This window comes from Podarcis bocagei (genome assembly GCF_964188305.1).
Source record: "Podarcis bocagei genome assembly, chromosome: 18".
In the NCBI taxonomy this organism is placed as follows: domain Eukaryota; kingdom Metazoa; phylum Chordata; class Lepidosauria; order Squamata; family Lacertidae; genus Podarcis; species Podarcis bocagei.
The window spans coordinates 2,100,809-2,112,427 of record NC_138144.1 but is presented as its reverse complement, the minus strand read 5'-3'; the positions used below and the strand labels follow the sequence as shown (position 1 = coordinate 2,112,427).

Genomic DNA, 11,619 nt, shown 5'->3' with positions numbered 1-11,619 from the left:
ATGATCTCTCCCAGTGGCTGCATGTAGATGTTGAAAAGCATGGGGGAGAGGACGGAACCCTGAGGCACCCCACAAGTGAGAGCCCAGGGGTCTGAACACTCACCCCCTAACACCACTTTCTGGACATGCAACCCATTACAGTGGTACCTCGGGTTAAGTACTTAATTCGTTCCGGAGGTCCGTTCTTAACCTGAAACTGTTCTTAATCTGAGGTACCACTTTAGCTAATGGGGCCTCCTGCTGCTGCCACCGCATGATTTCTGTTCTCATCCTGAAGCAAAGTTCTTAACTCGAGGTACTATTTCTGGGTTAGCGGAGTCTGTAACCTGAAGCGTATGTAACCCGAGGTACCACTGTACTGCCTTCCTGTTTTTTATTCCCTTGTCCTTCTGCCAAGGAGATCTGTATTCGTGGCTCACCGTCCCCATTTTATCCTCAAACTAACCCTGCGAGGCGAGCCGGCTGAGAGAGAGAGCCTGCGAGTGTGTGCCTGCATTGACAATTATGGGACCGACTCGGTTTCAAACTGCTTTCCACATTGTGTTTTAATTTCCGCGACCTGCCTGGGACCTTAAGGTGAAGCTGGGAGAGTATAATAAATTGTAGAAATTAAAATATAGTATTATCACCCAGCGTCCAACCTTCGGACAGGTGTGTTCCGCCTCACCTCTGTACAGGTCCTCGTGAAAAGCAGCCTCTGCCTGCTCAGCGGAGGCTGTGAGGTACAGGTCTGTGTCGTCCGACGGCTGGCATGCGTCTTCCTGCACGTAGAATGCAAGACATTGCTGAGGTATTTTATTTATTTTTTAAAAAAAAACGTTTTTTATTTGATTACAAAAAATAAATTTACAACAATATCCATTGCAAACCCATTATAAAGAGATTGTTCTGAATCTCAAAACTTCACCCCCATCGCCTCCATGGATCCTAATATCAACACTTACAACTGCATAAAGGGAAAGGTTAAGGGACCCCTGACCATTAGGTCCAGTCGTGACCGACTCTGGGGTTGCGGCGCTCATCTCGCTTGATTGGCCGAGGGAGCCGGCGTCCAGCTTCCGGGTCATGTGACCAGCAGGACTAAGCCGCTTCTGGTGAACCAGAGCAACACACGGAAACGCTGTTTACCTTCCCGCTGGAGCGGTACCCATTTATCTACTTGCACTTTGTGCTTTCGAACTGCTAGGTTGGCAGGAGCTGGGACCGAGCAATGGGAGCTCACCCCGTCACGGGGATTCGAACCGCCGACCTTCTGATCGGCAAGTCCTAGGCTCTGTGGTTTAACCCACAGCGCCACCACAACGGCATATCAATCAGTTATCCACTTTTTTTCCATCTGAGTCCGAGCCTGAGTGTAATGGCCTGGGATTCGGACTCGGAGGCTGAACCTGAGGGATCCCAGCCTGCACAGGAGTCCCCGCCTCCAGAAGCAGCTGCGCCGGGGCTGGGGCTTCAGCCTGAAGGGTCCTCACCTGTGCTGGGTCCTCAGGTGAGTCTGCTCTGGCTCCTGAGGTGATGGAGGACCCATTGCCTGCAGGTGCTCCACTCCCAGCCCTGTCAGGGGAAGGTGAGGCTGCCTCTGGGTCCGGTAACCCTCCAGCCTCTCCTGAGCTGCAGAGACTCAGGGCAGAGAGGCGGAGGGAACTAAGTTCCTGCAGGAGGAGGGCTCGCCTCCAGGCCAGGAGAGGCGAGTCACCTGAGGATCGGGGCCGCCCTATGCCTCGGGGCAGATAAAAGCCGGCCAGTCCCAAGTTGCGGGAGCAACATGGTTGGTTGCTAGGTCCATCCTGAACCCTGTCCTGCTTTCCTGCCTGAGCTCCTGACCCGCCCTGGCTCCCTGCTTGCAAGCCTGTTCCTGACTTCACCCGACTCCCTGCCCTGCACCCGGCTTCAGCTACTACGGGCTGCCTCCACATTGCTCCTTTGACCACAGACCGGGCTTGGACCTCGCCTCTCGGGTAACCCACAGGACCAGCATACATAGTTTTCGTTACCAAGTTTTGTTACCTTTTCTTTACATTTCCAGCAGATATTTGTGCTTGTTCTATACATTTTTGCTATCTTAAAGGTAAAGGGACCCCTGACCGTTAGGTCTAGTTATGGCCGACTCTGGGGTTGCGGCGCTCATCTCGCTTTACTGGCCGAGGGAGCCGGCGTACAGCTTCCGGGTCATGTGACCAGCAGGAATAAGCCGCTTCTGGCGAACCAGAGCAGCGCACGGAAACGCCGTCTACCTTCCCGCCGGAGCGGTACCTATTTATCTACTTGCACTTTGAGGTGCTTTCGAACGGCTAGGTGGGCAGGAGCAGGGACCGAGCAACGGGAGCTCACCCCGTCGTCGCGGGGATTCAAACCGCCGACCTTATGATCGGCAAGCCCAAGAGGCTTGGTGGTTTAACCCACAGTGCCACCCACGTTAAGTTAGGAAGGATATTAAACAATACATCGTCTCCTGCCACCCTGAATATTCCCACAAATCCAGCAGCGGAAGTCACCGCAGGAAGCTCTCCTTGTGCAACAGCAACCCTCTCTGAAATGTCCCCCCCCCTTACCTGGTTCTCGGCCGCGTCGGCGTCTTCCCGAACCGTGTCTTCGGGGTTTTCCGGCAAAGCGCTGCCGGTTTCAAAGATGGCAGGGTAGAAGGTTACGAGGGCCTCGACGATGCGGGCTTGATGCGGGTAGTCGACCAGCGAGGAGAGGGAAACGGTGGCTTCCGTGGGTCTCGGGCGCATCAGCGTGGGGCCGAAGACGATGCCCAGATTGCCAGGGGTCATCTTGTTTTCTTGTTCGACTTCGACGATCCTGGGGGGAGAACGGGCAGGACAACACAGTTCACAAGGGAACTTAGGTCTGATTTGCAGCACCGAGGGAGCGGGGTCTTCTAATTCTAAATACAGTGGTACCTTGCTTCTCACAGGCCTTGGTACTCAACTTGGAACCCAAACCCGGAAGGAAGTGTTCCGGTTTGGGAACTGTTTTTGGAAGCCAAACGTGATCCGTTTTGAGTGTTTACGCTTCCGTTTTGAGCATAGCTGTCAACTTAAAGATTTGAAAATAAGGGACCAGCAGCCTCGAAAATAAGGGATCAGCAGCCAAAATAAGGGATTTTCCCAGCACAGGTATGTTCGACTTCTGAGCCCCTCCGAGCCAAAGGCAGAAAGCCCAGCCAGCAGCCAAACGAAGCCTCAAGCGGTGGTTCCCACAGCGCAGCAACCCGGCAAAGGGAATGCAGCAAGGAAAACCACCGTCACCTCTCCGCTGGGAAGCGCTGAGCAAAGGCGAGTCCCCAGGCAAGACGGCTGATTTGATTGGCACAAGGCATGCAAGCTCCACCCCCCAGTTGTTCTCAGACTCCTTATTGGGTGAGCAACGCAGCCAAACAACACAGTTGGAGCCTCCCTCCTCCCTGGCCGGCAGGGAGGGAGGGAGAGGAGCTGCTTCCTTTGAAACCCGGGAAATTTAAGGGACATCATCAATAAGGGACAGCAGCGGGACACGGCGCTGGGCTAAAGGAGTTTCCCGCCAAATAAGGGACAGTTGACAGCTATGGTTTTGAGTGTTACACTGAGATCTGTCTGTTTTCGCCATTTATTTTGAGTTTTTGCAGCTCGTTTTGTTTTTGCGACTATGTGGAACCCAGTTCAGCTACCGGTTGACTGATTGTGTGGCTGCGGAAATGGATAAAAGCCCCCCGGCCAAACAATGACTATCAACAGTGCAGGTAAGAAAAAAAAGTAATTTTAAATCTTATCATCTACAATACTGGATTATTCATTTTACAGTACACTACATTCATTTTATGATTCACTGGTCTCATTAGATGGTAAAAATCATGCTGTTTTAGGGGTTGTTTGTCAAAGCCTGGAACGGATTAACCCGTTTTGCATGACTTCCTATGGGAAAGCGTGCCTCGGTTTTGGAACGCGTTGGTTTTGGAACGGAATTTCCGGAACGGATTAAGTTTGAGAACCAAGGGACCACTGTACCGGCTGTTGTAGAAGGAAGAAGAAGAAGAAGAATTTGGATTTGATGTCCCGCCTTTCACTCTCTTTAAGGAGTCTCAAAGCGGCTCACATTCTCCTTTCCCTTCCTCCCCCACAACAAACACTCTGTGAGGTGAGTGGGGCTGAGAGACTTCAGAGAAGTGTTACTGGCCCAAGGTCACCCAGCAGCTGCATGTGGAGGAGCGGGGAAGCGAACCCGGTTCACGAGTTTACGAGTCTACCGCTCTTAACCACTACACCACACTGGCTCTCAGTGTGAGATCAGAAGGTTAGCGGTTCAAATCCCCGTGACGGGGTGAGCTCCTGTTGCTCGGTCCCTGCTCCTGCCAACTTAGCAGTTCGAAAGCACGTCAGAGTGCAAGTAGATAAATAGGTACCACTCCAGCGGAAAGGTAAACGGCGTTTCCGTGCAATGCTCTGGTTCGCCAGAAGCGGCTTAGTCCTGCGGGCCACATGACCCAGAAGCTGAATGCCAGCTCCCTCAGCCAGTAAAGCGAGATGAGCGCCGCAACCCCAGAGTTGGCCACGACAGGACCTAATGGTCAGGGGTCCCTTTACCTTTAAGGAGTCTCAAAGCGGCTAACAATCTCCTTTCCCTTCCTCCCCCACAACAAACACTCTGTGAGGTGAGTGGGGCTGAGAGACTTCAGAGAAGTGTGACTGGCCCAAGGTCACCCAGCAGCTGCATGTGGAGGAACGGGGACGCGAACCCGGTTCACCAGATTACGAGTCCACTGCTCTTAACCACTACACCACACTGGCTCTCACACTGGGAGTGAAAATCTCACCACCCCCCTTTTATTGGAGGCAGGGTCTCCAGCCAGCTGTCCCCTCCCTCTCCCACTTACCTCCTCAGATGCAGAACGATGTACTTTAGGGTGGACAAGTTCTCCGACGGAAGCTCCTTCAGAAGCTCCCTCAGCTTCGTCACCAGGGCCACGACCACCTTCTCGGTCTCGGGTCCTCTGTCCACCAGCTCGGCAATGCTCTTCCCGGGCCTTCCCTCTGCTCCTCCCTGCACACTCTCCTTTGCCAACCCCATAAGGCTGTTGTACATGCGGAATGGCATGATGGGTTCCGGGAGCTGCAGCCAATGATACAATGTCCTTGATCAGCCCAGTATACCTGAAGGAGGGTCTCCACCGCCATCGTCCAGCCCGGACACCAGGGTCCATCTCCCGAGGGCCTTCTGGCAGTTCCCTCCCTGCGAGAAGTGAGGTTACAGGGAACCAGGCAGAGGGCCTTCTCAGTGGTGGCGCCCTCCCGTCAGATGTAAAGGAAATAAACAGCTCTCTGACTTTTAGAAGACAGCCCTGTTTAGGGAAGTGTTTAATGTTTGGTGTTTTATCGTGTTTTTAATATTTTGGGAGCTGCCCAGAGTGGCTGGGGAAACCCAGCCAGATGGGCAGGGTAGAAGCAATAAATTAATATTATATCATCATCATCATTATTATTACTAAGCTATGTCTGGTCTTCCAGTGAGGAGGACAGATGGAAGGACAGATCACTGGAAGGACAGATCCTGAAGCTGAGGCTCCAAGACTTTGGCCACCTCATGAGAAGAGAAGACTCCCTGGAGAAGACCCTGATGTTGGGAAAGATGGAGAAGGGGGAAGGGGACGACAGAGGACGAGATGGTGGGACAGAGTTCTCGAAGCTGCCAGCATGAGTTTGACCAAACTGGGGGAGGCAGTGGAAGACAGGAGGGCCTGGCGTGCTCTGGTCCAGGGGGTCACGAAGAGGCGGACACGACTAAACGACTCAACAACAACAACAACATGTCTGGTCTGGAGGAGGGAAAATGGAGAGGCGTTCACGACTGCCAACTTAAAATATCTCAAGGGCTGTCACATGGGAGATGGTGCAAGCTTGTTTACTCCTGAACCAACAGATTCAAGTAAGAGTGTGGTGCCTGTAACACCGAGGTCACAATTCTATGAAAGGGGTTTCCGACTAAACATCAGGAAGAATTTTCTGGCGGTAAGAGCTGTTCGGCCATGGGATGGAAGATGGCGAACTCTCCTACCCTGGCAGGTTTTTAAGCAGTGGTTGGGTGGCCATCTACCATGGGTGCCCTAGCCAAGATCCCTGCACTGCAAGCAGTTTGACTGGGGTCCCTTCCAACAATTCTATGATTCTACGACCTGCGGACACCGTGGTCATAAAACAGGCATAGGCAGACGCTGGCCCTTCATATGTTTTGGGACTACAATTCCCATCACCCCTAGCTAACAGGACCAGTGGTCAGGGATGATGGGAATTGTAGTCCCAAACATCTGGAGGGCCGGAGTTTGCCTATGCCTGTCCTAAAATCAAGTGTTTCTTCCTTCTCCGCATGGAGAAGGGAGCCCTCGATATTGCCACCTTGCAGCCCAAAGACTACCCAGGCATAGCTGTCAACCGTCCCTTATTTGGCGGGAAAGTCCCTTATCCCAGCGCCGTGTCTCGCTGCTGTCCCTTACTCATGATGCCCCTTAAATTTCCCAGGTTTCAAAGGAAGCAGCTCCTCTCCCTCCCTCCCTGCCGGCCAGGGAGGAGGGAGGCTCCAACTGTGTTGCTTGGCTGCGTTGCTCACCCAATAAGGAGTCTAAGAACGACTGGGGGGGTGGAGCTTGCATGCCTTGTGCCAATCAAATCGGCTGCGTTGCCTGGGGACTCGCCTTTGCTCAGCGCTTCCCAGCGGAGAGGTGACGGTGGTTTTCCTTGCTGCGTCCCCTTTGCTGGGTTGCTGCGCTGTGGGGACCACCGCTTGAGGCTTCATTTGGCTGCTGGGTGACTAAAATCCCTTATTTTGGCTGCTGATCCCTCATTTCCAAATCTGTAAGTTGACAGCTATGTGCCCAGGTCCCACGCACAGCCCCGGGGAGACTCACCTGTCGCAGGTAGAGCTTCAGAACGTTGCTGATGTCGTGAGGATAGGCCTGGGACAACTCAACCAACTCTTTCCCATTCTCAAAGGCCTGGCACAGCTTCTCCACGCGGGTCTTCACGCCGTTGACGCGGTAGATGCCCTAGAGCAGAGGTGGCAAACCGTTTAGAGACCCGAGTGCCCAAACTTGCAACCCGAAACCCACCGATCGATCGCAAAGCCCCAACAACAGGGCAATTTAATAGGGGATAATAATGATTGTCTGCATGACTGGAAGAGTCCGCAATCAGAAGGAGGAGGAGTACCAGGAGGAATAGATGAAATTCAAAGACTATTTAGTTAAATACGCTAAGGTAGCTTCATTGGAAAAGCTTGCAAATTCCAGATAGGCTTAGGATTTAATTGTGTGATTTTTAGAGAATAATATGTTTAAAGTCAAAACGAAAACAAAGTAAGAGGTTAAGGGATTAAGTGAATCTTATGAGAAAATAGGTTTTGGAAAACTGTTAGAATGATACACAGCCAGGGGGATTTGAGGAAGTCACTTAACAATGTTACTAAGATTGGATCAAGTACAGTTAAGATGTCTGTCTGTTTGTTTAAAATTTTGGAAAACCAATAAAAAAAATTTTGGAAAATGAATAAATAAATAAATGATTGTCTGCATGCGCACATAACAAATAAATGTAAATCAATACATAAACCCAGCCAGATGGGCGGGGAATAAAGAATATATTATTATCATTATCATCATTATTATTATATGCTGTTTTTTTAAAAAATATCATTATTCATTTAAAATAAATAGATTTATGAAAAAACAGACGGACAAACAAGTAGACAAACATACAATCAAACAAACATATAACAAAAGAATCACCGCACTATAAGATACGTCAAGATTTGATTTCAGTACCAGGAATAAATATGATGATAGCTGTCATTATATATATTCCTGGTACTGAAATCAATTCTTATAGAGAAGAAAATTAATAACGACTTCCAATTAATCTCACTGTACTTTTAACTATCCATTACTTTATACACCGCACAGTTACATTGGTTTTTTTTTTTTATATCCACCCTGCTCACCTTAGTCTTCATGGCCCGCCTCTCGATCTCGCAGATGCACTTTTTCACGATGAAGGGAACCCCGTCGGAACTGAGGCGGCTCTGCTGGGCAAAGTCCCTGCCGAACAGCTGCAGTTTTCCCTGGAGCTTCTTGTGTCCACACTGAATGGCCAAAGTCTCCAAGCACTTTTTGTGGCAGGCGAGGTAGCACTGCGGGCGACGGCGGCAGGGGAAAAAACAGCGGCGTGAGAGGAGGGTGCCCCCCAGTTCTAGAAAGGGCCACCAGGTGGCGCTGCTTGCCCTGCCCCACCCCGGCTGCTTATAGACTAGGGGTAGGCTGATCGCCGGAGAATGGATGCTTTTGAATTCTGGTGCTGGAGGAGACTCTGGAGAGTCCCATGGACTGCAAGAAGATCCAACCTCTCCATTCGGAAGGAAATCAGCCCTGAGTGCTCACTGGGAGGACAGATCCTGCAGCTGAGGCTCCAAGACTTTGGCCACCTCAGGAGAAGAGAAGACTCCCTGGAAAAGACCCTGATGTTGGGAAAGATGGAGGGCCCAAGGAGAAGGGGACGGCAGAGGACGAGATGGTGGGACAGTGTTCTCGAAGCTACCAGCATGAGTTTGACCAAACTGCGGGAGGCAGTGGAAGACAGGAGAGCCTGGCGTGCTCTGGTCCAGGGGGTCACAAAGAGTCAGACACAACTAAACAACATTTATGGCGGACACGACTAAACAACTAAACAACAACAAGGCAACTTAAGGGATGCGGAAGGCACTGTGGGTTAAACCACAGAGCCCTAGGACTTGCCGATCAGAAGGTCGGCGGTTCAAATCCCCGCAATGACGGGGTGAGCTCCTGTTGCTCGGTCCCTGCTCCTGCCAACCTAGCAGTTCGAAAGAACCTCAAAGTGCAAGTAGATAAACAGGTACCGCTCCGGCAGGAAGGTAAACAGCGTTTCCGTGCGCTGCTCTGGTTCGCCAGAAGCGGCTTAGTCCTGCTGGCCACATGACCCGGAAGCTGTACGCCGGCTCCCTCGGCCAGTAAAGTGAGATGAGCGCCGCAACCCCAGAGTCGGCCAGGACTGGACCTAATGGTCAGGGGTCCCTTTAACTTTACCTTTAGGCAACGTAAGGGATGTGGGTGGCGCTGTGGGTTAAACCACAGAGCCTAGGACTTGCCAATCAGAAGGTCGGCGGTTCGAATCCCCGCGATGGGAGTGAGCTCCCGTTGCTCGGTCCCTGCTCCTGCCAACCTAGCAGTTTGAATGCACATCAAAGTGCAAGTAGATCAATAGGTACCGCTCCAGCGGGAAGGCAAACGGTGTTTCCGTGCACTGCTCTAGTGAGCGGCCCTCGGTGGGGCATGTGGCCCTCAGGGTGGGACCCCCCACTCGAAATGGTATCGTAGAATCGTAGGGTTGGAAGTGGGGGTTCCCCCAAAGGTCATGCAGCCCAACTCCCCTGCAACTTGCAAATCCACAGGCTTCCTACCTCCTCGCACTCAGCTCCCTGGAAATACACGTAGCTGCTGCACTCCCTGCATTTCGAAGGGGCCCGCAGCTTCCTCAGTCGGTGGGTCTGCGCAGCTTTGGATAAACCCATGTGGCGGAAAGGGCCGGTGGGCGTCGAGATCTCCGGGGTCATGTCGTCGATACCTGGGAATCAGGGAAGGGAAAGCGCCGGTGTGATGGCCTGGGATTCGGACTCGGAGGCTGGACCTGAGGAATCCCAGCCTGCACAGGAGTCCCCGCCTCCAGAACCAGCTGGGGCCTGAGCCTGAAGGGTCCTCACCTGTGCTGGGTCCTCAGGTGAGTCTGCTCTGGCTCCTGAGGTGATGGAGGTCCCATTGCCTGCAGGTGCTCCACTCTCAGCCCCGTCAGGGGAAGCTGAGGTTGCCTCTGGGTCCGGAGACCCTCCAGCCTCTCCTGAGCTGCAGAGGCTCAGGGCAGAGAGGCGGAGGGAACTAAGTTCCTGCAGGAGGAGTGCTCGCCTCCAGGAGAGGCAAGTCGCCAGAGGATCGGGGCCGCCCTATGACTCAGGGCAGATAAAAGCCGGCCAGTCCCAGTCCCAGGTTGCGGGAGCAACATTGTTGGTAGCCTGTTCCTGCCGGCACCCTGTCCTGCTCTTCTGCCAGAGTTCCTGACCTCTCCCGACTCCCTGCCTTGGACCCCGCTTCAGCTTTGACGGACAGCCTCCATACCACACTCTCGGACCTTGCCCCACGGTTAACCCTCGGGACCAGCACAGCTGGTTTAGCTGCCCCAAAAGTCCTGCTTTCAAGGTGCAAACGAGAGCAATTCGAACTACTGGAATGTAAATACAGTGGTACCTTGGTTCTCAAACACCTTGGTTCCCAAACGCCAAAACCCCGGAAGTAAGTGGTTTTCTAACGTTTTTCAGAAGCCGAACGTCCGACTCTGCTATTGTTTCTGGGGCGCCTTCGCCAATCAGAAGCCGCGCCTCGATTTTCAAACATTTCAGAAGTCAAACGGACCTCCGGAACGGATTAAGTTTGGCGCTTTTGTTTTTGCTGTTTATTTTGCGTTTTCGTTTGCAGTTTCACCCCAAATACAAAGGCTGTGTTGTATTGTGTACATTCTGCCCCTAGAGGTCGCTAACGTGACACTGTATTGTAATGCATACGATCTGCCGCTAGGTGTCGCTCTTGCAGTGGGCCCCAAGTACAAAGGCTCTGTTGTATTGTACATATTCTGCCGCTAGCAGGCAATCCCTGACCCCTGCAATCCCGTATTCCATGCTACTGTGTCTTTTGTCCTCAGGACCACCGGGTATCTTCCTTGCCCCCTTCCACGCCGGACCCCCTACCCCTCGGCTAACAACAGGCTGCACTTCTGCCCCCCCAGAACGTACTTTGCTCAAAGGAAGGCGAATTCCCGTCCAACTCGTCTCCGGGAGACGTCCCGTTACTTGGCACCGCCTGGGACTTCTGGGGGAACCCACCTACCCGAGAAGGAAACCTGATGTCAGGAGGGGAGATCAAAGCCCAAAGCACATTCGCACCCGGCTCTCTTTATGTCCCACCCAGGCGCAAAGAAGGGGCGGGGTCTGGGGAGAAGGGGCATGGCCTACAGAGATTCCCAATAGCCAGGGAGGTGGGTGGTTCAAGACCACCCAACTTGTGGGCCAGAATTCCTGCATCGCCGGCGGGTTGGGATGGATGACCCCACAGGGTCCGGCCAAGTCTTTGTGACTCTACCTGAGCTCGCGGTGGGACCGGATTCGAGGCTGCCCTTTGTCTCCGCAATAGCCGTCGGCCACGATTTGTGCAGCTGGTGGCCCCGCCCACCTGAGGAGCCAATTACAGGGCAAGGTTTTGTTACCGGGTCGTTTTGAGTTTGGGCGTGGCGAAATTCCCTGCCTTTGCGAGACTGTCCCTTTCAGGAATTGGAAAGGTGTGCATTTTATATATAACATATATGTATAGAATTGTTTTCATAGATATGTATATATCTTTACCCAAGTGTTTTAATTATTGCCTAAATTAATTTTTCAAATATCGTATCTTTTGCTCTGTAAGACTCACTTTTCCCCTCCTAAAAAGTAAGGGGAAATGTGTGTGCGTCTTAGGGAGCGAATGCAGGCTGCGCAGCTATCCCAGAAGCCAGAACAGCAAGAGGGATTGCTGCTTTCGCTGCGCAGCGATCCCTCTTG

General features: G+C 52.5%; 1 protein-coding gene across 3 annotated transcripts in view; it reads right to left on the bottom strand.

Annotated features, from left to right (window-relative positions):
- Positions 1–11,619, bottom strand: part of ARHGAP45 (Rho GTPase activating protein 45) — a 46,957-nt gene that overhangs the window by 3,311 nt on the left and 32,027 nt on the right. For 2 of the 3 annotated variants that reach the window (XM_081177624.1, XM_081177623.1), the window contains exons 15-22: positions 11,165–11,254; positions 10,819–10,908; positions 9,439–9,602; positions 7,966–8,154; positions 6,878–7,015; positions 4,853–5,088; positions 2,553–2,802; positions 668–761 (exon numbers count right to left, since the gene is read on the bottom strand). In XM_081177624.1, the coding sequence (XP_081033750.1) occupies positions 668–761; positions 2,553–2,802; positions 4,853–5,088; positions 6,878–7,015; positions 7,966–8,154; positions 9,439–9,602; positions 10,819–10,908; positions 11,165–11,254 (1,251 nt within the window). The remainder of the gene's footprint in view (positions 1–667; positions 762–2,552; positions 2,803–4,852; positions 5,089–6,877; positions 7,016–7,965; positions 8,155–9,438; positions 9,603–10,818; positions 10,909–11,164; positions 11,255–11,619) is intronic. The other variant, XM_081177625.1, reaches the window with a different exon arrangement.